This window comes from Callospermophilus lateralis, chromosome 16, assembly GCF_048772815.1.
Source record: "Callospermophilus lateralis isolate mCalLat2 chromosome 16, mCalLat2.hap1, whole genome shotgun sequence".
Lineage (NCBI taxonomy): Eukaryota > Metazoa > Chordata > Mammalia > Rodentia > Sciuridae > Callospermophilus > Callospermophilus lateralis.
The window spans coordinates 24,987,581-25,013,957 of NC_135320.1; the positions used below are offsets into that span (position 1 = coordinate 24,987,581).

The 26,377-nt window shown below is 35.4% G+C and overlaps 1 protein-coding gene across 7 annotated transcripts in view; it reads left to right on the top strand.

Moving 5' to 3' along the window:
* Positions 1 to 2,819, top strand: part of Armc1 (armadillo repeat containing 1) — a 35,187-nt gene extending 32,368 nt beyond the window's left edge. For all 7 annotated transcript variants that reach the window (XM_076835495.1, XM_076835496.1, XM_076835499.1 and 4 more), the window contains one exon: positions 619 to 2,819. In XM_076835495.1, coding sequence (XP_076691610.1) covers positions 619 to 810 — 192 coding nt within the window. In that variant the 3' untranslated portion in view covers positions 811 to 2,819. The remainder of the gene's footprint in view (positions 1 to 618) is intronic.
* The last annotated feature ends 23,558 nt before the right edge of the window (positions 2,820 to 26,377 follow it).

Consider the following 26,377-nt stretch of genomic DNA (forward strand, 5'->3'; position numbering starts at 1 on the left):
GTGTTTCTTGGTTAACAGTTTTTTTTAGAAATACAGAGAGATTTTTGTATATTTTATAGTCTGTACTTATAAAGAAAGCTTTTTTAAAAAAAAAAAAATCTCAGTGCAGATATCTTGTTGATCTTATATGGAAGATACAAGGTTTTCATGTATTGATTATTAAAAAAACTTTCTTCCTAACCTTCACTGGTCTTGCCAATGCTGAAAATAAAAGTGCAGACATTGGACTAGTGTGTGATGAAAATTCTTGTCCATTGCTACTCCTTCTAATAACTTTTGTGATAAAGAAAATGAACTTCTAATGCCTTGAGCTCATTTGGATTCAGTGAGTCTCTAGGAATGCAGAGTAGCCAGACACTTGCTTTAGTTGTCTTTATATAGACAAAGGTTGCTTATTTATTCTTACGGCCTCAGCAGATGAACATCTGAGTTCTTATTTGTAGTTATTCCTTTCTGCGTTTGAGCCTTCTATCATGTAAGAGGAAATTTTAGAAGAAATAGAGCCTTGGAGAATAAATATGGTACTTAGAATGAGGAATAAAGTTGACCTTTAACTTAGGACATGTATATGTATATGAATTTGATTTTGTAATTAGCTCTTAATACATTCTCTGTCAGATGCTGGTCCCATTCCAAGATACTCCTGTGGAAGTAGAAGAGAACACAGAATTGCCTGACTACTTGCCTGAGGATGAGAGTCCCACTAAAGAACAGGACAAAGCAGTATCCCGGGTGGGCTCACACCCAGAGGGTGGAGCTAGCTGGTTGAGCACAGCTGCAAACTTTTTATCCAGATCATTTTATTGGTGACTTCAACTTCAATTTGGGGCTCAAGGACTGTGCAAACCAACAAGGGGCCAGTTTTCCATTGTTGTGGTGAACTGTCAAGTGCAATTTGCAATAAGTTATCATGAAAAGTTTTTAGATTACATGATTGTGTATGCTGCATTTTACATTTTATTGGACATTTTACCCCACTGAGTGGTAAAAAGGACAGAGGCTACAGTTGAAATTTGTTTATGAAGGTATTTTGGTTTTGCTTTTCTTTGTTTAATTGCCTCAATTTTTTTAAAAAACAAAATGGGTCCACGTTAAAACCAAACGTGTATGTATGTGCAGCTTTACATTTTATTTTACATGAAGCATGTGATTAGGAAAACTTGTTTTCTCCTCAAGCCTCAGGATCTATCAGAAGAGAAGTTTTTTCATAGCTCAAGTTGTGCATGAATTACTGAACATTTTTCTCTACTTTTCTTCATGAAAGATACATGCTTTGGTACTCTTCACTGAAAGTTGAAAATATTTCTTCTTATCCCCTTTTGTGCCTTTTATTTTGCCAACCATGTTTTTAGAAACGATATTACTAATGACATTTTACAAATTGAAATATTTTAATTTGAATATAGTAGTTCCCTAAAAATACAATTCTACAAAAACTTTGCAATTTTATTTGTTATAATTTTAATAAAATTAACATGGAATCAGTTAAGAAGGAAACATATATAGTAGCAAAGTGCTTTTGGAACTGTTTGAATGTGACCAAATGTGGTTCTAGTTGACTAGTGTTCACTTTGGTTTATATCGGCTCTTCAGATAAATCCACCATGAGACTGCAAGAAACTGTAAATGGTCTCTCAACCTTACTTTCTGATTACACACTATCTCCTGCTAGGGGAAAAAATGATAATAGTGAAGAACTGACAAACTTGAAAAAGGAAAACAAAAATTGAATGCCTATAATGCCGTAGTGCCACTTTGGTAGAGTCTTAACTTTAAAACATGAATTGCCTGGCAGAAACCTGTTCAGTAGATATCTCTTTGTATTGCCTTTGTGAGTTTATTATGAAAATGCTGCAGTCACATTGAATGAAAAAGACCCAAATTATTGTTCATAAAAAAATAAAGCCAGCATCGGCACTTAATCTTATTTCTCATGTCCAGCCAGAAAAAAACTTCAGTGAAGGTAAGATTAGTAAATATATATACATATATATGGTGGTTTTTTAATTTGTTTTGTTTTGTTTTGGTAAGTAATAGCTAATTACATGTATGTGATGCTTTATTAAAGCTCTAAAATATTTGTCAACTAAGATTTTCTTTTTGGAAATCCATCAATATTCAGATATGTTTAAATGTTAACATGATTAAAAACTAATACAAAGAAATGGAAATTCGTTTTCATCACCATGTAGAGCTGCTATTTTACTACTTGGAGAATGTGAAGCGACAATTCGACCCTGGAGGATTTCTTGGTGTTTTCAGCACTTGTCTTTTAGAGAAAATTAAAAGCATCCAGTATTACTGGAGAAAAATAATTGTAAAGTGTCATCACCAGTGAGTTTTGAGTTCACTAGTATTGTGACCTTAGGGAAGGAGAGATATTGAGGGTATCAAGAACAATATTTTTTTCATGTGTCTGGTCTCTGATTAAAGTGATACGCACAAACAGAAGATATAAGCTTTCAGGGCACACATTGCTTTAAATGCATACTACTACTTGCTGCCAGAACCAGATGTGTTGAAAAAGGAAACAAAAAACCACCTCCTTTCTGTAGCCATTAAAGCAAAGTTTACTTTCTGTTTTAACAAGTTTTTATTTTATTATTCATTGCCACACATCTGCTTATTTAAAAAACTACAACCCTTTGGTATTAATGGTTCAGTATAAGTAGGTATTTCAGCTTAATGTTTGTGTGTTCTAATTCTAAGTGTTCTTTTATTCCAGGTCTTATAGAGCAGTTAAGGCAACTGTAATGGCATTTTTGAAGTATATTGTAAAATAATAAAAGGTAACATAATTAAAACTGATGAATATTGCATTCCTGTGGTATATGCATTATTGATTACTCTTTGTGTGGTGCTGGTGACGGACCCCAGGAACTCATGAGTGCTGCATATGGGCTCTATTACTGAGCTACCCCTACAGTTAATTTAATTTGTGATTTGTTGTTTACTGCTATTTAGCAGATTCCTTCATTTATTTTTTTATTTCGTTTTTATTAAAAAAAAATGTGGGAAGGGGGCTTAATACTTGCTCCACTGAATGAAGTTAAGTTTAATGCATCCTAATTCTTACAGAATTGTTACGAGAGAATAAAAGTGTGTGTGTGTGTGTGTGTGTGTGTGTGTGTCTGTGTGTATGATCTTATACAGTAATTTCTGAACTTTTCTTCATTAGTAAAATGAAGATAATAATTCTACTACATTGGGTCATTATTAGGATCCAGTAAGATCATCTTTGAAAACTAAAAATTTTATCAGTGTACAATAGAAGTATTGCTAGTAGCTGTTTGACAGAGTTTCTTCTTGTCCTTATTCCTTACACTTTCTAATCACACTTTGTCTGACTCAGCTTTCTACATCCATTTGCAGGTTTTGTTTTGTTTATATTTTTTGAAGCTTAGTCTTCTACTCTTTGATTTTTTTATCTAAAATTTCTCCCTTGAAGAATTCATCTGTTGACATGGTTTTAATTACCTTTGTGTAGATAACTTGTATATCTCTACTGTCACTTTGACAGCTCTCTTTATTTTGTAGTACCTATTAAATGTAAAGTCTGAATTTTTATTCCTACTAATACCAAGCTTATCGTAAGCATGCAATAAATTTAACAAAAGCTAATTTTGTACCAGGCACTACAGTAAATGGTTTCCACATATTTACTCATTCATCCCTTAACCAAGGATAGGTAATTGTATTATTAAGTCATCATTTTACAGATGGGGAAAAATGAGACAGATATTAAGTGATTCATTAGTGCCAGGTCACAGAGCTAGTAAGTGGTGAAGCCAGGACTCACACCCAGGCAATCTGGTCCTAAGTCTCTACATTCTGAGAAGGCAGCCTGCACCATAGGTCCTGCTATGCATCTTCTGTCCATCATTCTATGACAGACCCTCCTGACTTCATTGTATTAGGTGATCTAACTCAGGCATCATTTAGCAATCAAAACTCAGTTTCTGGAGACCAAAAAAGTTAGGTACATGAAAGAAGTAAGGCAACAACATAGGAAACCATGAAGAGCACCTGTCCTGCCTAGAGAGAAGTCACATTTTTCTCGTGAATGTTTGGCTTTTAAGAATTAAAAACGTGGGGATTTTGTGTCTCTTCCAGATCCTTAAAATACCACGTAAGCCACATAAACCATGTCTGTGAACCAGAAATTGGCTACTCTTATTTCTAGAATATCCCCATTCTAATCTATTTGATTAAAAGCATTTTTATCATTTTCTGCTCTATTGTCTACAAAGGCCGTGGCTTGCAAGTTTAGACTGCTTTGAATCACATCAAAAAATGCCCTGAGAATTCAGCTGCCAACCAGTCTTTCACACATTTGGTTAAGTGCTAGTACATACTTTGTGTGTGTAAGGCAATTGTATATCTCATTGTTTCAAAACCAGTCTGCCTTACTTAGGCTTGCCTATCATACCCTTAATATTCCTACCCTCTACATTTTTGCTGGTTTTTTTTTTTACCTATATTGTTACTATTTTTTACCTATTGTTACTATTTTCCCCTCTGTCTCTCCAGCTCTTTTTTAAAAAGTTAGCCCTTTGCCATTCATTAGAAAAAAAAAAAAACTATTAAAAATGGAATTTTCTTCTTTACACTCTTGTCTCCTTTAAAATATTTTAGTATGAAAATAACAAGCTCATTATACTATCATACATAAAAAAGCACAAGCCATCTGCCATCCCATATCAGACAATATAGGTAACTTAGGTAACCGAACATTTTGATTCATTTCATCCTCATTTGTTTTAAATTTATTTTTTTCTTTTATTTATTTTCTCTCACTTTTTTTTTAAACTGGTTCATTAGAGTTGTACATTTTGATAGGATTTGTTGTTACATATTCTTAAATGCACAGAGTATAATCTGGCCAACATCACTACCTAGAACTTCTCATGTTCCCCATTGATGGGAGGGAGACAAGTATTTCTTAAATTCTTAGTGTTTTCCATATACATAACCTGGTTTTGTGTGTGCTGAGCATCTGGGAAGTGGTCACTGAATGAGTTATGGTTATAAAACATCTACAGTAGCATTTCTGTGCCGGGGATGAGTATTTGGTATTCTGCTCCTGTCTGGATTTAATTATTGCCCATCTGAATTACTCTACCCAGCTTCTTAACAACATTTAGCATTACATGAGCACCTATGTTCCAGGTTCAGTACTAGGTCTTTTATTTGTACTGTCTTTAATTATTTTTTAATCAAAAATAGCTGGGCTTGGGCTGAGGCTGTGGCTCAGTGGTAGAGCACTTGCCTTGCACATGTGAGGCACTGAGTTCGATCCCCAGGACCGAACATAAAAATAAATAAAATAAAAATTTAAAAAAATAGCTGGGCTTTTGTTTTTTAAAAAACCAGTTTTACAGAGGAAACTGAAACTTAGAAATAAGGTAACTGCACTTAAATACGATTAGTAAGTACCAGGCAAGGCATAGAATGAATTCAAAACTATATTTTTTTGGAGAAAAGATGAAATCCATGGCAAATCAGCTTTACTCATCAATGAATGAAAGTATGGGGTTAAAGCAAATGTAGATGAAAATCTTAAGATGAACTCTGAAAGAGGTGAGCCAGAAGCCAGGACATTAGTTTTACGAGATAAACTTTTAAATGAAATGAATCATTACCTTCCAAGGTGGAAGTTCGGAGAAAAAGTAGACTTCTTCAAAAGAAATTTGTATGTAAAAACATTTATAAAATATCCTTTCTGTTTTACATGACTATTCTCGCTTTTAGTTTTGACTTTATTATACTTAATATATTGAGTCTATAGGCAGTATATGGTCTTTTTCAGAAATCCATGTGATATGTTGCAATTAAAATGGGACATACCTAGAAAGAACAAAGCCAAGTGTTTATTCATTGAGATGGGTAGAGTAGTTTAATTAAATTCAATAGAAAACTAATTTAGGGACAAGAAACAATATGTAAACCCATTATGGGGGCTGGGGTTTTGGCTCAATGGTAGAGTACTCGCTTACTATGCGTGAGGCACTGGGTTCGATCCTCAGCACCACGTAAAAATGAAATAAAGATATGTGTCCACCTATAACTAAAAAATAAATATATTTTTTAAAGACATCTGAATGAAGATATTTATAAAGTTGATAAAAGGATTAGGTGTCTTATTTAACTTTTTGTGGAAGTGGTAATAAAACTCTTGGAGATAACAATCTTTGGGAGTCTTCTTACCTGTGGGTTTTTTTTTTTTTTTTTAATTCTTTTTGATCCTAGGGGTGCTTAGCCACTGAGCCATATCCCCAGCCTTTTTATTTTTTATTTATTTTGAGGCAGAGTCTACTAAGTTGCTGAGGCTGGCTTTGAACTTGGGATCCTCCTGCCTCAGCCTCCCGAGTCATCATTACCCTGTAATTTGATCATAAATAGTAAATAATATGTTGATAAAAATCAATAAATATATTCTAAATTAAGATCCTCAATTTTGAGCTACTAATTATACTTCAGTACAAAAAAGCAAAGCCAACAATTACCAATTCATGCTGAAGGAGTTGCAGGCTTCTATTTGAGTATAGCATTGAAAGGTATGTTTCACTCATGTCGTTAAAGTGATTTAGCAAATATTTGAAAGTCTGTATTGTCCCAGTTACAATGAACTGATAGGATTACCAACATGACCCTTCCTGGGGTTCACAGTCTAGTGGGAAAGGTCATAGAATGGATAATCACAAATGTACCAGAAAGTTACAGAGTAGATTTGGGAGACCTTATGTTGGTGGAGTTGGAGGGTGGGGAATTTGGGATTGCTTCCTGGACAAATTAAAGCCAGAACTTGAAGGATGAGCAGGAGCTAGTTTGCCATGTGGAGCAGGGAGAGCATTCCAGGCAAAGGAACCAGTTTTGTGAAGGCTCATGAGTAAGACTGGTAAGTTAGGGCTAAGATGAGATAGGAATACTGGTGGAGGCCAGGTTAGACAAACTTTGTAGGTCCTTTGTAGTACTTGAGTATTATAGTATTTCCTCTCCTAATGTTAGTAGTAAATTAATATTAAGTATATTAGTTAATAAACTAAGTTAACTGTCATGTATTATGAATTGTAGTTGCTAAGTTTATCTAGTATTTGGTCTTCACAATAATCCTATAGATTTGTTAAAAAAAAAAAAAAAAGGTAAACTTCACAAACAACAACAACAACAACAAAAAAAAAAACCTTAAACCTGCTTGAGATGACTAAGGGGAGAAAGGTGGATCTAAGGCTACCAAATTATAAATACATGCAGTACAGGGGCAATGCTGGACTGGACTTAGATAAATTAACAGTAAACATGGAAGGAGGTGATATGTTTGGGAGATGTTTTTTTTCAAAGGCAATTGCACAGAAGAATTCGATGGTATGACAGGAGATTCTCAGGATTCTGAGTTTGTAGCTGCACTGATGATCCTTTTGCACTATCTTTTTTGAGTTAGGAGACAACAGGAAGAATAAGACTGTAGGCAAGAAGTGACCCAGGTACATGTGACTTAAGATGGGGGAGACAATGAAATAATTAAATGAATCCAGGAGGGAGATAAGATATAAAAAAATTATATTTTATTAATATAGATTCAAACGAAGAAGAATTCAGAGTAGGAGTGGAAGGTCCAGGTGGCTTTGGTAAATGAGCTCCTCTGGGTCTCTCCCTAAAGCTGAAGGATTTGCTGGGTTGACCCTTCATGAAATTTCTTGTGTTTTTATTTTTATTATTAAATTTCTTCTGTCACTATTCTTAAGTTCCTAATGGATTATGAAGGAAAATGAATTAGTTTTTAACACAGGTCTGCTTAAAACTAACCAAAATGAGAATGTGATCAGTCTTAATGATTTAGTCACTAACATTTTTTATATTGTCATAGATGAGGTAATTTCCATGAAAACTCTTCAGACTCTAAGATTTGCCCTGTGCTTTCTTGGACCTTTCTATTTGATGCTAGTGTCTAGTTCAGTGGGTCTTATCCCTGTCTATGCATAAGAATGATCTGTTTGCTTATAATAAATATTATTGTCTAGCTAGGAGCAGTGGTACACACCTGTCATCCCAGCAACTTGGGAGGCAAGTCTGAGGCCAGTCTCAGCAACCTAGTAAGATTATGTCTCAAAAATAAAAAATAAAAAAGGGGTGGGGTAACTTAGTGGTAGACTGCCTCTGTCTTCAGTCCCCAACATCACAGTCAATCGTCCTTTAGAAAAATAAGCAAATAATATTGTCTGTATTCCACTCTGGGCATTTGAACCAGAGTCTCTAAGGATGGCCTAGGGCATGGATATTTTGTACTCACGTTGAGGAGTTGCTCATGTAACAAAGTTGAGAACCATGACTTACCTAGATCCAGTGCTAAGATCTAAAAATCTTATACCTTAAGCTTTTTCTCAGTTCAGTAGAGACCATTTCTCCAAACAGATGGTTTCAGAAACTATGCAAATCATAATTTAGAACAAAAGCTTGTATACAAGACTTTTGATTGTTAGTATGATGTCTTTGCCATTTCATTGTTTACTCAGCTTTGTTTAAAAAGATAAAGGTAAGATTTCATAAGTAATTTTAAAATCCTTTGTTTAAATTGAAACCATTCAATTCTGGTGCTCATTTTGCTTGTGTGATTATGTCTAATATACTTTTTAATATAACTGTCAGGCCTCCCAGAATCTAGCAGTGCCATCTATCTCATGGCACATAGTCTTTATAGATTTGTAGTTTCTTAACCTTAAATTTCTTCTTTATTTTAGCCTTGAGTAGTATTACCTCTTCTAAAATAAGTAGTTTGACAATACATATACCCTAAAATGGTTGGCTTCTCCAGATGTCCAGAATCCAGACCATGATTAAAGTAAAAAGATATTAAAAAATCAAGAACATATTTTAAATTTTTTTCAAGGCTGTGCTAGGCAGGATGCTTGAATTTGTCTATCAAATGCTTAACAAATGGATATAAAAATTTAGAAGTAGCAAATGACCAAAAAGCATAGTAATTGTTTTAGGATGAAGGACTACCATCTATAGTTCTAATAAGCTTGCATTATTATTGGTTATCTTATACACTATAGCTGCTATTACATGAACATAGAATTGTGTTGGACTATAAATATTGTTTAGTGGGTGTTACATGTTTCTTGTATAATTATAAATTCTGTAAAAGAATCCCATTAATCTGAAATGCTAGAAGCAAAAATGTTTCAGTAGTTGTTATTACAACTGTTTAGCAACTTCTGACTTATTTCTTTTCACCTGTTTCTAAAGAATGCATAGGATTCATGTATAAAGTGTTTTTGTTTATATATAACAATTATTAGCACTTACTGTAGTGGAATGCTGTTGACTACCTAATTTCACATGCCTACATTTTCAAAACAATGAAGACATATCACTAACCATAAAATGGAAATAGCAACCATTCAAAATAGTTGAGCATTTATTGTGTCATTTACTCTACAGAGGCAATCTCACTATGAAAGCAAATATAGCCAGTTTATGTGCATATGTAGATGCAGGTATCTATAATGTTATTACAATTTGTAATAACAAAATACATAAGTGTAATGGATATTTTGGTTTATTTTCAATACAAGCTTACATGAAACAAAGATTCGGTGCCTCTGTGCTAAGGAATGGTTTCAATTTCAACTAAGGATTTTAAAATTACTTATGAAATCTTACCTTTTTCTTTTTAAACAGGTTACTATTGAAGAAAAAGTAAGAAAACAGATTGGTTCTACATCCACTTTTTAGATTTCAAATTCACATGCATTTTAATAGTTGTCTCTATACAACCTTATTCAGTTAAGCCTTTCTGGTTCATAGTTCTTAAATATAACTATGTAATAACTCTGCAGTTGTAATATCATTGTTATATATTTAGGCCTAACAATTTCCCAAAAGTAAATTTAAAACTAATATATAAATGTTTATGATCTACAAAATTAATAATGTTATAAACCTGAAGCACTTAACAAAAAATATTATTTTATATATATATAATATAATATATATTATATAATATATATAATATATATTATATTATATATATATAAACATTCAGAAATAGATAGCCTTGCCTGGTGTGGTGGCTCATTCCTGTAATCCCAGCAATTTGGGAGGCTAAGGCAGGAGGATCACAAGTTCAAAGCCAGCCTTAGTAACTTAGTGAGGTCCTAAGCAACTTAGTGAGACCCTGTCTCAAAATAAAAAAGGGCTAGGGATGAGGCTCAGTGGTTAAGTGCCCCCAGTTTTAATCCCAGTACAAAAAAAAGACAAAGAAAAAAGAAATAGAGATACTCTGATTTTTAATTAAATTTTATTTTTTCAAGTTAAAAGGAAACCCATCTTCTATGTGGTGATAGGGGTTGGTGGTGAGGGATATGTTAGGAAGTCAGGAGAAACATGATTCCTGAGTTTAGAATTCTGACACAGACTTTTCAATTAACACAATTAACAGATTGTTTACTTGATAATTCTTCATGATTATAATAATTAACAGTTATCTACTTGGTTATTATTTAGTATACAATGCTCGTTATTCCTAGTTGATATTATTTGGATATATTACTCTTAAAATTAAATATAGCCTAATAATGAGGAAGTCAGCTAATCAAATTATGGATTAGTATAGGAAAAAAATATACCTAGTCCAAAGACCTGTTCCAAAAACCTGACTACCTTTGCCAACTTTGTCCAGGCCTACTGTAATGTCCATCCTAAGGTACTTGAAAGGGATCAGAGGTATGGGAGGATTTTGTAACTGTCTGGGTCACATTAATGGTTTGTGCCCTTATGTTACTATGATATAGTAGCTAGAAAGAACTGTTGGCACTTAATGTGCTGGGGCAAGAGATGTTAAAAGTCTTCAGTGCTCAAGATAGTTCCAAATGTTGAATATCAACCTGTGCAAAACGCAAGTAGGAGAAACATTTATAAAACAGTGTACATAAGTATTAATACCATAATTATACTGGCTAATAAAATACTATGTAAGTTTAGATCTGATAATTTACATTCTATCTAGCTATAAATTAGTATTAGTCTCAGATTTTAAGATGAATCAAGATAGAAGATTTGCTGTCTTACATGATGAATGGAAAGCCATCGAATCTAAAGTCACTAATGGTAAGATACTTCTTTAGTCATTGACAGATGATTGCATATAAAGTGGGCTGGTCAGTCTAAAACATCTCCACATATAAGCATTAAATTTAAGAAAGAATTACATTAAGTTTTAAAACTGATTTCTGAGTAAATATACTGAATTCCTTTCATTAATTTTGAATTTTTTAAGCATCTATTAAGTAGCTTCCTTAAAACTATTATTTAAAGCAAAAGCAGAAAAAGTAAAATTCAGCTTGTTTACTTGACCTTTTTGGTTTAGTTAGATAAAAGAATCTTAAACTGCAAGATAGATATGGATGGCATTCTGAGTTTTTACTAGCCCTACAATATACATTGCTAGAATAATGAAATTTGTTTTTCCCAGAGCTGCTAGTTTGGTTATACACTATTACCTTCTCCTATGTTGAATTTAATAAGTTCAACGTTTTTTTAAAAAAATTATATAGTAACTATTTTATAAATTTTCATGTTCCCATAATGTTTACACCAAAGTCAGCTCTTGATTTAGATATTAAGAAAGTGAGCAAAACCTTCCATTAATTTGACTTCTTGGAATCAGAAGACGTGGTTTAGGGTCCAGCTCTAGCCTCAGTGCTACCTGACTTAATTATACTCTTCAATATCTCAAATACAGAATAAGATTAATAACCCTCTGTTTGATTGTGTAAGACTCAGTTTAGACAGTATTTTATTTCACATGAAGGTAAACTGACTTAAAATTTTTAAACCAAAAATGTTTAATTTTTATTATCTTTTTAGAAACATAATTTCATGTGAACTTGTTCTGCAGAATAAATATGGCTTAAAACAATCTTTGTGATCATTTGAAAGAACTTGGTATTTGTTTTTTGTATAAAACAAAGAGGGAGCCTTAAAGTAACAGCTTGTTAAATTGCCTTTGTCAAAGGAAAGTAGCCCAAGGCAGCTTTTTCAGTGTTTTGCCAGGATGTGGATTACAGCCAGGGCTATAAATCCCCAGAGATTAGAGATGGTGGATGGTGACTATGACCCAGTCAGCTCTTTCAGCTTGGATTACTTGGAGATAATAACCCCAGATAAAAATAGAACAATGCCAAACTACTAGTGTCAGTGGTGATGCTGATATATCTTTTAAAAATATATTGTGTTTATAAATTTACTTGGGTTGTCTCTTACTTATAATCTGAGCATAGTAATACCAGAAATTGATACCTGGAGTGGTAAATGAACTACTATTTTAAGATCTTTGTTATCAGTATTTTCATGATCATAGAGGAGTCCCATCAAAGGTACATTCAAGTTTTTGGAATTTAACTATGTGTGCTGGGCCAGAGAGAAAGAGAGAGAGGTTGAGAATTTAAGTCATGTAGTGACTTCTGCCTGCCCAGTTTTTCTCAAGAGTATTCCCCAGAGTAAGTGTGGAAAGGGAGACATTAATCTGCTGTTCCCTCAATTGGTCATAGTTTCTTTATGCCTTGCAGTGTGAGTTTCTCACTGTGCAGTGTGATTCTAGTGTTTAAAGATAAGTATTTTTTTTATACAAGATGGCTTCAAATGCAAGCCAACTACTTCATCTGGTGTTCACCCAAAGAATGAGCCATCTGTTTGAACAGTGAAAGAAAAACTGGCTGTGTTGGACATATTGAGAATCTGCCTCCAACATAGTCTGTAAATGTTGTATACTGTATTTTAAAGGTGACTTAGATTTCCAAGCATAATTTGGACTCTGTGAGATATTTTTTTGTGTGTACAACTCTAAGAAATGGAAACTCCACTATAATAAATGCTGCAGCCTTCCAATTTTCCTTTGTTACTAGATAACATAGATAATGGCAACAGTTCTTTATCTTCTATGGTGTATGGAGACATTTTAAAAAGTCTTTTCATTAAAAGAATTAAGATAAAGCACAGGTTTGTGCAAACATTTAAAAAATTATATAGAATTATAAATAACTCAAAATCAAGGCTATTATACAAATAAAACAAGCCCTAGTTATATCAGCAGCCTCATCTTACCACTAGCTGTTATCATCCTCTGTCCATTTCAGGAGGCTATGTTGGGGTTGACTATGGGCTAGAAGATGATACCCTACAGCAGAGATCAGCAGACTTTTTTTAAAATAAAGGACCCGGTTTATTCAGCTTTGCGATGCTGTGACCAAAATACTTGACGGAAATGATTTAGAGGAATAAAAGTTTATTTTGGTTCACAGTTTCAGAGGTTCAGTACGTGATCAACTCCATAGCTCTGGGCCTTAAGGTGAAGTATAACACCATGAAAAGAGGGTAGAGGAAACAGCTTAGGACATGACACCCAGGAGGGAGAAGAAGAGGGAGATGCCAAACTACTAGTGTCAGTGGTGATGCTAATATATCTTAAAAATCTTTTGTTTATAAATTTACTTGGGTTGTCTTTTATTTGTAATCTGAGGGAGAGGGAGAGGGGAGAGAGGAAAGAGAAAGAGCAAGCCCTGCTCATCAGGTACAAAATATATATCCCAAAGGCACACCTCCAGTGACCTTCTTCCTCCAGCCATACCCTCCCTGCCTACAGCTAACCACCCAGTTAATCCATTCAAATGGATTAGTTCTTGGATTACATTACAGTTTTCATAATCTAATTGTTTCACCTCTAAACATTCTTGCATTGTCTTACACATGAGCTTTTGGGGGTCACCTCATATCCAAAACCAAAATAGGACCCAAAAAGGTTTTGCAGGCCGTGAAGTCTGTTGCAACGACTCAGCTCTGCAGTTAATACTCTGCAGTTAATAAGCAATGTGAACAAATGAGGGTAGCTGTGTACATAAGATAGGAAAAAACCAAAAGGTCTTTCCTGCTTTCACACATACCATTTGCCACTTCACAGCTTGTCACCAAAATGTGTGGGGATTTCTAGCACATACCACCTGGGTATCCTATAATTCAATTGAATTCTGACAGTATGTACCTGGAGCTGTAGTCAGATTTCTCAGGTTCAGGGCTCAGTTCCACGAGATTGCCTCCATTGCAAATCTCAGTTGAGTCCCAGGTTGTGACCTATACTTTCGATAAATTGAGATCACAATGACCCCTTCTCCTTAGGTTTGGTTAATTACCTAGGACAGCTCACGGAATTCAGAGAAGCATGTTCAGCAGTTAATTATATTAAAACAGGATATAATAAAGGTTTCACAAGACCAGTCAGATGAAGAGATCAAGAGTGAGGCCTGGAAGGGTCCCAAGTGCAGGAGTTTCTGTTCCTTTGGACTTTGGGTGTGTCACCCTTGTGGCATGTGGATATGTTCTTCACCCCAGAACTCTTGAAACATCTTTTTGAGCTTTCTATAATGGTTTGGATATGAGATATCCCTCCAAAGCTCCTGTTAGTGCAGGAATATCCAGAGGTGAACTGATTAGATTATGAGAGCTATAACCTAATCAGTCCACCCTAGTGTGAATGGACTGACTGGAAGGTAACTATAGGCAGATTGGGCATAGCTGAAGGAGGTGAGTTACTAGGGTTTGCCCTAGAAGAGTGTCACCTTCCCTGCGGCCCCAGCCACCTCCCCTATCTCTGCTTCCTGACCCTGCTGTGAGCTGAGCAGCTTTCCTCTACTGGGCCCTTTCACCATGGGTCTTATTTTAGGCCCAGAATAATGGAGTCAGCCATCTGTGGACTGAAACTTCTGAACTCAAACAAACTTTCTCCTCCAACTTCTTCTCGTAGGATATTTGATCATAGTGATGCAAAAGCTGACCAAAATACTTCCTTACATAGGCATGATTGATTAAAGTATATTAACAAATGAAAAGTTGGATTTGGCCCACTAGCAACTCATAGTTAGAAAATGATGCCCTAGGCAGTGGTTCTGAAAATGTGATTCCCAGACCAGCAGCACTGGCATCACCAGAACCTTATTACCAATGTAAACTCTCAGTCCAGTCCCACCTTGCCATGGAGTCAAAAACTCTGGGGATGGAACCTAGCAATTCACATTTTAGCAGGTCCTCTGGGGGCCTCTCATACATGCATGTAGAATTCGAGAAGTACTGCTATAAAAATCTAGATCCCTTTAAGGCCAACCCTAAAAGTACACAAACAGATATTTTTGGTAATGCTCCCAATGGTTCACAATACAGTAATTTGAACAATAAAATAACTTAAATAATCTGTTGAGTCAGAAAATAGTTTTATGCTTTTAGTAAGTAAATATTTTTTTCTATTTCTCAAGTTGTCTTTTCTGTTAATTTTGTTGATTGCATTCTAAATTTCTCTTTAAAAGTATGTCTCCTTAAATTTAAGACCAGCTTTTATTGTGGTTTCATCAATACATACTAAAACCTATGAAAGTAATATGAAATTTCCTGTTGTTAAAGTAGAATCTAATGATTCATTATTTATGATCATTTAAAGTGTGGTTTTAACACCCATATCTTATAAACGTCTGTATCAAGATACTCAATGGAGCCTTTCTATTATGCTAGAATTACTGGCAAGGCTCAAAGCTGAGAGCAATGGGTGCTAGATTCTTCTATACTCTATTGTTCAATGCTGCCATTTCAATTCTGGATTTACTCTATCAACGACCTCCTTTATTCCAAAGGATATAAAAGACAAGTTCTAAGAAGAGGAATGGGACCTTCACCTTGAGAAGTAGCAGGTGGCTTCCTCCTCTCATGGGGAAAAGAAAAGAGGGTAGGTTAGGTGGCTGCAAGAGAATCAATCTGAGACCAAGAGTGCTTATAGGTCTTTCTTGTTTTGTTGTTGTTGTTTGTTTGTTTTGCAGTTGAACACAATATCTTTATTTATTTACTTATATGTGGTGCTGAGGATCGAACCCAGGGCCTTGCACATGCTAGGCAAGCGCTCTACCACTGAGCCACAACCCCAGCCCCTCTTTCTTGTTTTGAACTTAGTGGAGCATGGATGGAGTCTAGAGAGAACTTGAAGTATATCCCATAGAATTTGGGGCAGTATGTATACATGGAAATACCTTTTAGCACTGTCAATGTCAAAGAGGTCTAGGCTGGTCCTCTCTATTGGGTTCTTCTGCAACCAGAGGAGCTAGGACGAAGCTGACAGTAACCCAAGAACACACACATAGCTATTTGGAGACATAACAGCATCAGACAGAACCAAGTGCAGTCAGTAGTAATGAGGGATCCTTCCTACTATTACCACCAGCACCGGGCTGACTGGCAGTTACAGAATATTTCTATCTCTCTAATCTTCCCTGTCCCCATTTGCATCCTTTAAAGGAGGAAGTAATGGTATTGCAAAAAGCCCCGTAATAAATCTCTGGAGTTGCTTTCCAGGCCATGACTGAGATGGACTCAGGAGTAAGAACAGGTGAGGATTTTGCAATAGATATGAGGGTCAAGGATTGTGAAGAGTCTTTTACCTCCCTTGACGTCTGGCAATAGTCTAGTATCATTTCATGTCTGCTAGCAGAAGACATCAGACTCTTGGGTCAGAGACAAGTGGCTTTTATTACTCATGGCACAATGAAAGCATGAGCCTCAGCATATTTGTGTTGGTTTCCCTTGCCCCCAAGTCCCATGGGGGTGATTTCACGGGCTGAGATAACAGGAACACATGCAGTGGGTTCTGTTCCAGGAGAAGCAGCCAGGGCCAAGAGCCCAGTGCTTTCTGAGAAAGCAGCAAACATTGTAGCAAACAGCAAGCAAGCCAGGTCTTCCTCCCTTGAGACTCAGCCATTAGATTGTGGTTTTCCTGGCTGGGATAAGGATGACGCAAGGGGAGGTGCCATGGAGCAAAATTTAGGGAGGTATTCATTTTTAGGCACTCATTTCTGCAAATGAAGAATTGGCACCTGGGAGTGAGTGCCTCCTTAAATCTTATGCCCAGGGTACCTTGCTTATCTTATCTTCACTGACTCAGGTGGTCATGCCTAACTACCTTGTGGTCACTTTGACTTGCTATTGCTAATGTAGCTAGCTATAGAATTGCTTCAATGTCAATCTGACAGCCTCTGGTACTAAGCAGGAATGTGCAATGGCAGGGACCCTAACTCTCCCAACAGAGATTGAAGCTCAAAATTGAACTCTTGTTGTAACTAGTAGGTTATATCCAGTCCCAGCTCATGGTTGTATTTTTTTTTTCTTTTTGTTTTTGTTTTTTGGCAACAGGGATTGAATCCAGGGGCATTTAACCACTGAGCCACATCTGCAGTCCTTTTACCTTTTATTTTGAGACAGGGTCTCTCTAAGTTGCTTAGGGCCTTGCTAAATTGCTGAGGCTGGCTTCAAACCTTCGATCCTCCTGCTTCAACCTTCTGAGTTGCTGGGATTACAGGTACACACCACTACTATTTAATTCTTTACAAAATAAGTTGCTGACCCTTATAATAACAGAAAGGCATTTAATCTGGGCATATTTTTAAAAGATGGGAGGGAAACTCAGTGTAGTACAGTTTGGGACAATAATTGAGAAAAAGATGATTTCACATTTTTCCACCAAAGAGGTATTATCTTCAATAACATTGTTACCTGTATCATAAATAATAGGTCTCTTTTACCCAACTTTAAAGTCAAAAAGAATAATTGGTCCACACAAAACTGCAGAAAGGGTAGACATGGGATACACCCCAATGTGGACTGGAACTGTGTATATGTTGGCTTCATGTCTATATCTGCAGGTTACTATGTAACCATTTCCCCAAAAGGTGGGACTGAAGGCTCAGGCCACTGGAGAAGCCTTCCCACCCTGGGCTGTAATCTGAGAGGTAACTGGAAGTCAATCTTCTAGATACAGGTTTGCCCATTGTCCAGTCAGGGACCAGCACTGTGGCTGAGTGGAGAGGTAACCTGTCATTAACCCAACCATGTGACTATCTCTGGGACCAAGGAGAGGACAGATCTTTTACCAGAGAACAGTGAAAGCAGTGGCACATATGCGACCCTAGATGATTATTGGCAGCTGATCCAGTTTGTGTTTGCCACAAGCATGGTTTAGTTGGGAATAATGTGGGATTTTTAGGCCTTGTCAGTCAATGTCTACAGTTGAGAGTCTTTGTCGATGTAATTTTCTTGTGTGTAAAGCTAGCTGCTCTATTTCTGGTGAATGTACCAGCTCGGCCTCTTTTCCCTAGCTTTTACAGTCTCATCACATTGTTGTGCTCTGCTGTGACTATATTTTGCAGGGCTTTCTCTTTGGGTCGGGCTCAGGAAAGCTGCAGCTTTGATTAATCATCCCCTTATAGTCATCCACCCTATTTCCATGGCTTAGATAGGTAGTTACATGGCAAACATTATATTCCTAACTCTAGACTCTATATGTCCTATAATTGCCATGATTATTCTGTTTTGCTAATTAATTTTTAGTGTGGCCTGTAGATGATGCTCATGAAACAAGTGAAATGTGACAGACTTACAATCCATAAGAAGCCTGAAAAAAAGTAACCATTCTCTAGATAGTTATAGTTGAGACTTAATGTCATATGGATCCTAGAGCTGTGAAAGACTTGATAGGTTAACTCAGTTTTTTTTTTCTGTTTTGTATAACAATATGAGGCAGTCATCCATGATGGGTCAAATACTGTATCAAAATAATTTCCCAAATGTCTACTTTCCCTGCATAAATTTTGGAAGCAACATATATTCAATGTGAAACATCATTTTTTTGTTTGCTTGTTTTGGTATGGGGGAATTGAACCCAGGGGAGCTTTAATACTGGGCTACATCCCCAGTCTCTCCTCCACCCACTTTCGGAATAGTGTCTCATTAAGTGGCTTAGGGCCTAATGTTGCTGATGCTGGCCTCAAACTTGTGATCCTCCTGCCTCAGCTTCCCAAGTGGCTGGGATTATAGGTGTGCACCACTGTGTCCAGCTCAACGTGAAATATCTTATTTATTAAAAAAAACTCCTTTGAAAGAAATTATAGTAATTTAATTCCACTTGCAACCAATTGTTTTAACACCTCCCAAATTAGTCCCTTCTAGGCTGCCCTTTTGATTTTTAGACAGCCTCCTATCATTAGAAAGGTTTTCTTGTTGAGTGAGCTAGCCCCTGTGTCCCATGTCAGTACTAGCTATATTCTCTCTGGTGCAAGACAGAGCAGGCTTCTATTACACTGTCCACTCAACTCCCACCCAAGTCACCACCTTGCCAGGTTAATTTAATTAAGACTTAAAAAAAAATACTTTTAGTTGTAATAACTTTATTTTATTCATATTTTAAAATGTGGTGCTGAGGATCGAACCCAGTGCCTCACACATGCTAGGCAAGTATTCTACTATTGAGCCACAATCCCAGCACCCTTAGTTAGACTTTTAAAGATATATTTTACAAGGAAATACTGATTGGATGCTATATTTTCATCAGTTTTATGCTACAAACTAGTTTACATTTCTTGAAGTTTCCTAAAAAGTCCTAAAACTAAGTAACAAAAATTTAAGGATATAATCTTTCATTAAAAGTTTTTAGTTTCAATTGCATTTTATGAGTTTTGTGAGACATGGTAAAGAACAATTCTCATAGTGTGAATTTCTGGAAGGTAAGCCAATTCTTAACTTCTGAAACAAATCCTTGTAAAAGTTGCAATACACCAGAACATAATAAAGTCCAGACAAGTTTACTGTTTGAACAATAGTTAAAACCATTAAAGCCATGTTCAACATATGTGTGTGGTGCTAGATGATGATTTAGCTATGGGACAGTGAAACTATATTAGTTTTTTGGACTTTGGTATATTATTCTTGGGTTAATATCAGGATATGCAATATAGAAAAACATTCTGAACAAAATTATACTTTTTAGATATTATTATTATTAAAGTAATATGTAGTTAAAGCCCTACTGATATCAAATGCTTTTAAGTACAAAATTAAAATCTTCCACTCCATCCTTAGTACCACTCTCTAGAGAATATCATTTCCTAACTGTTCTATTTTTGGTTCTTCTTTTCACATTTTTATTGGTGCTTTGTAATTGTACATATTGATGGGATTTGTTGTTACATATTCGGACATGCACCCAATATCTATTTTTTAATTCTTAAAGTGACCACCAGCATACTAAATAATATTCTTATTTCTCTGTTTCTTGATGAATCAATTTTAGACTATTCTAGTCAATTTCCCATATGAAAGATGACTTCCACCTTTCTTTTCTGCCTCATTCCTCGAATTTGTAACGATTCAATTATGCTGTGTCCTTTTGGAGGTGGTTACCTTGATAACTTTAAACAATATACTTAAACATTTATCTCTTCTTTATTCCATAAACCTTAGTCAGAAAATATCTACTAATAAACTATTGGACCAGCCTCCTCTTACCTCATCTCTAAATATTTATGGACCTTCTCACATTGAATAGATTTGACTTCTGTAACTAGTAGGATGTAACAGAAATGATGGTGACTGACTTCTAAAGATAAGTCCTAAAAAAATGTATGTCTCTTCTTTGCAATCTTGGGGGAAACCAGCTGTCTTGTCATGAGGATACTTGAGCAGCCCTAAGGGGAGGTTCATGTGACAAAGAACTGAAGCTTCCCGGGGATAGGCAGCAACAGCTTTTCATGTGAAGGAGTCTTGGAAGCACATCCCTCAGCACCAAGCAAGCCTGAAGATGACTAACTTGAAGCATACTTCTTGGCTGCAATCTCATGAGAAACTCAGAATACTCAGCTAGTTTGCTTCTGAATTCTTGATTGACAGAAATTCTATAAGATAAGAAATGTTTATTGGTCTTTTAAATCAATAAATAATTTGGGAAGGAGGGTATTTCTTATGCAGCAATAGTACATAGCCAGAAGATAAGATGATGTCATTTTCCTCCTCAGGGTCCCTTCATTTTCCTCCTCAGGGTCCCTTTCATTTCCTTTCCTAACCCCTTATGTCTCTCCTCATTTCTTCCATCTACATTACTTTTGCCATGATTTCATTACATGTTCATAATGTTTATATTCTGTTTTTAAACTCTACTTACAAAATGTAACCACACATGCTTTATTCAAATGTTGATTCTAAGGTTAGAAAAAATTTAAATAATTATAACTAGGAAATGTATATTGCATATAAGATATATGCAATATCTTCTAAGTATGTAATATTTAACACAGTGTCAGTAGGAATGGAACTGCAGAGAAGGAGATGTACTCCTGCCTTACCAAATCTGGGTCACTTGAAGGGTAATGCTTTCTGTTGGCCCTATTTCATTTTGGTAAGTTTTTAATAACTTCACAGAGTTCCAGAGTTGCCTTTTAATTTCCTCTTGAGAAAAAATAAACATGCTTCTTTGCCATATCACCGAATTCTTTTGGCCTTTTAATCATATTATTTGCAGAACAAAATTTTTCCAGCACATTCTCCTTACAACTTCTAACTGCCTACATGGCTGCCATCTTGGATTTCCTTTCATTGTTCTCTCTAGTTAGTTAGACTTATTTTGTCAGATGGCATGGAATTTTTTTCAGAAGTGTGTGTTCAAGGAATATTTGCATATCTAAAAAACTTAAAATTTTTTTAATGCTGATTTTGTTGCTGCTGTGAATGGTCTCTTACTTTTTAAGACTAAAATCAAGTTTACTCAGTCAGATTAATTTTAGAACATAGTATCAATACTAACATGAAATATATTCCTTAATGCATGCTTATGCTTCATGGAAACATTATTTCTGTTTACAATGTATACATAGCACAAGATATATTAACTGGTATATTGGCATGTATTTCTAAATTGCTGCATGCTTGAATAAATGCACTAAGGGAAAATTATTACAAATCTAATGACATGGAAATCTAACTATAATATCTTAAAATCTCTATTCTTTCAATTATATTTTCTAATTGGTAAGTGTAGAACAACACTATTAAACATTTGATCTGTTATCTGGAAACTTTGCTCAACTCTCTTGTGTGTTCTAAGTTGACTGATTTGGAGATTAAGACATTTGCGAGAAAATCACAGTTTTATGTTTTTACTTTCAGTCCTTAACTCCTCCTTATCTTATTGCCATCTACCAGAATATCCAGTACTCCATAGTATATAATTGTAGAGTCATACCATTTATCTTCCAAATTTTTAGGACATTGTCTTCTAGCATTCAGGGACCTCTCTGAGAAAGGTATTACTTCAAATTCCATTCTTTTGTAGGGAACCTATTTTACTATCTAGGAGCTATAGGATCATCTACTTTTTACAAAATATGTATTGTTTTAGTTGTAGGTGGACACAATACCTTTATTTTATTTTTATGTTGTGCTGAGGATCAAACCCCGTGCCTCACTCATGCCAGGCAAGTGCTCTACCACTGATTCACAGTTCTAGCCCTGTAGGATTTTCTTTGTTCTTGGAGTTCTGCAGTTTTACAAGGATATACTTTAGTATAAATATTTTTTTTAATTCCATCCTGAAGATTTACAAAATTTTAATTCTAAGATTTTTCTTCCATGTTTTCTCTTTAGTTCTGTTTTTATTCCATAAATCTCCTATCCAACGAATATTGGACTTTCTCCTATCCAACTTTGTTCTCACTTCTTTCTTTTTTGAGGGGTATGAAACATTGAAATCAGGGGTGCTTAGACACTGAGCCACATCCCCAATCTTTTTATTTTTTGAGACAGGGTCTTGCTAAGTTGCTGAGGCTGTCTTTGAACTCATGATACTCCTGTCTTAGCCTCCTGAGCCATGGGGATTATAGACATGTGCCACCATGCCCAGCTCCATGGCTTCAGCTTTCTTATTTGCATTTTGGGACATAGTTTCAATTTTTTCTTCTAAATCTTCTCCTGAAGCTTTTTTTTTTTTTTTTTTTTAAGAAAACTGACACTCTACCACCTTTTCGGAGCAACTTTGTCTCAGATATCCCTGAGTATACTAAGTATATTTTTTATTGAAAGTGGTAGGAAATTGGATTTAAACTGCATTGAAAAAAGAAGAATTTTAATTCTCACAAAATGGAGAAGTTCAGCAGTAGGGCTTACTTTAGATATAGGTTAGTTTGATATGGGAGCTTAAATGATGCCACCAGATGACCTAACGCAAGGTGAGCTGGTTAGTCGCCACTCACAAGCATTAAAATATAAGAAACAATTACCTTTTATTAAATTATAAGTCAAACAAATGATTTATGAGCAAATATACTGAAATCCTTTCACAAAGTGAATTTTCCCAATAAATTTGTTACTAAGTTCAGAGATTAGACTTGAAGCAACTATATGAGGACAAAGTGTGGAAGGAGTAGATTTCACTTGCTGACAAGCTGGAAGCATCAAGTCCCAAGTTAATCATTTTCATTTTGTTTGACTAACCTGGATGTGCACACAGTGTTACAATGCACACAGCAATCTTTTTTTGCAGCTCTTTAAAAAACTTCTCTCTGCTTGCTTAGTGGAGGTTCCTGGAAGCATGAATATTTTCATTATTTGAAAATTGAGATATAGATCAGTCCATTTTTATGGGTAGACTTTATCTCAGCAAGCATTAGTCAGGAAAAACTCAAGATGGAATCTAGATAAGGAGTTTTTTCAACAGCTGTAGAGGTGGCCTTGGAAGCTGGGGTCTTTTGGGAGGTCCCTTAGGTTTTGGGAAGCAAGCCCCTACATGGGATTGTGGGGCTTCTCTCTTTTCTTCCTTTTTCTGTTTGCTTCCTGGTTAGTGATACAAGAGATTTGTTTTACCACATGCTCCCACTATGATGTACTGCCCTTGTCAAAGGTCCAAATCAATGAGCCACTTGATCTTAAACCACAGCCTCCAGAATCATGAGCCCAAATAAAACTTCTGTCTTTTTTTTCTTTCTTGGAAGTACGGGAATTGAACCCAGGGCCTTAGTGAATGTTAGGAAAGCACTCTACCACTGAGCTATATCCCTAGTCCAACCTTTTATCTTTAAAAACTAATTACCTCAGTTATTTTGGTATAGAGACAGAAATCTGACTAATACATTGTTTAAAATAAATCTTTTTACCTGATAGCCACACCTCATTAGTGATGAGACCAGGTACTTGAAGGCTTTATGAAAGGTGGGGAACAAAGAAGTGACCTGAAATTCCTTTTGTTTCTGTATTCCTATTTGTACCACATGATTATAATCTCTTCTGTCTCTTCTGGAATATGAGCCTTTTGGAAACTAGTGTTCTTCTTGATCCCTCTGTGTCTAGTATAGCACTTGTCTGTAGCAATACTCACCAGATATCTGAACTACCAAACTGAATATTTCTACCTGACCTTCAACTCTACCTTAGATTCTAGCCTTACAATAATTTGCCTTTTTATTTGTCAAAATATTTAGAAAAACCTATTACTCAAGAATATTCTTATGCTATTTTAAAATTTTCTTATTTATTCTAATTTGTTATACATGACAGCACAATGCATTTCAATTCATAGTACACATATAGAGCACAATTTTTCATGTTTCTTATTGTACATAAAGTAGAGTTACACCATTTGTTTCTTCATACATATACTTAGGGTAATGATATCCATCTCATTCCACCATCTTTCCTACCCCCTTATCCTCCCTCCCTTTGCCCTATTTAAAGTTCCTCCATTTCTCTCATGCTCCCCCCTCTCAATATGGATCAGCATGCACATATCAGAGAAAACATTCAGCCTTTGTTTTTTGAGGATTGGCTTACTTTACTTAGCATGATATTCTCCAACTCCATCCATTTACCTGCAAATTCTATGCTTTTTATTATCTTTTAATGCTGAGTAATATTTCATTGTGTATATATACCAAAGTTTGCCTACCCATTCATTTACTGAAGGGCATCTAGATTGGTTCCACAATTTAGCTAACGTGAATTGTGCTGCTATAAACATTAATGTGGGTGTTTCACTGTAGTATGCTGTTTTTAAGTCCTTTGGTATAAATCAAGGAGTGGGATAGCTGGGTCAGATGGTGGTTCCATTCTAAGTTTCCCAAGAAATCTCCATACTGCTTTCTAGATTGGTTGTACCAATTTGCAATCCCACCAGCAATGTATAAGTGTGCCTTTTTCCTCACATCCTCACCAATACTTACTGTTGTTTGTATTCTTAATAGCTGCCATTCTGACTAGAGTGAGAAGAAATCTTAGTTTTGATTTGCATTTCTCTAATTTCTAGAGATGCTGAACATTTTTCATATATTTGTTGATTGATTGTATATCATCTTCTGAGAAGTGTCTGTTCATTTCCTTGGCCCATTTATTTTATTTTTTTAAAAATATCTTTATTTATTTATTTTTATGTGGTGCTGAGGATCAAACCCGGTGCCTCATATGTGTGGGGAAAGCACCCTACCACTGAGCCACGAACCCAGCACTCCCTTTAATTTCTTTCATCTGTCTAATTGCTCTGCCTGAAGTTTCAAGAACTATGTTGAATAGAAATGGTGAAAGAGGGTATTCCTGTCTTGTTCCAGTTTTTAGAGGGAATGCTTTCAATTCTTCTCCATTTATAATAATGTTGCCCTTGGGCTTAGCCTAAAGAGCTTTTACAATGTTGAAATCCTGTTATCCCTAGTTTTTCTAGGGTTTTGAACATGAGAGGGTGCTATATTTTGTCAAATGCTTTTTCTGCATCTATTGAGATGATTACATGATTCTTATTTTTGAGGCTGTTGATATGATGAATTATATTTCTTGAACCAACCTTGCATCCCTGAATGAACCAACTTGATCGTGGTGCATTATCTTTTTAATATGTTTTTGCATTTGATTTTCTAGAATTTTATTGAGAATTTTTACATCTATGTTCATTAGAGATATTGGTCTGAAGTTTTCTTTCTTTGATGTGTCTTTGTTTGGTTTGGGGATCAGGGTGATATTGGCCTCATAGAATGAGTTTGGAAGTGTTCCCTCTTTTTCTATTTCATGGAATAATTTGAGGAATGTTGGTATTAGTTCTTCTTTGAAGATCTTGTAGAACTCAGCTGTGTATCCATCTGGTCCTGGGCTTTTTTTTGGTTGGTAGGCTTCTGATGGCGTCTTCTATTTCATTTATGCTCTTAATGATTAAAATATGACAGCTTTATCTGGAAGAAAGTAAAGAAAATTATCTGAATTTCAACAAAAACAAACAAAATTAATGGCTTTAGGTTAAAATTACCAATTAGTTTTCCTCTAGTTGAAATGTCAGGTTTTAAAAAATTGGCATCAACAGTACTTTGGGGGAAAGGAAAGGTTAGGAATGCTAGATATAAATATAAGACATTCATTTAAAGTTCAAATTTCAGGTAAATAATGAGTTTATTTTTCATATAAATATATCTAGTTGTTGTTTATCTGAAATTTTAATTGAACTGTGAGTCCTCTTTCTTTTTTCCCAATATATAGAACTCAGGCCTTCCTC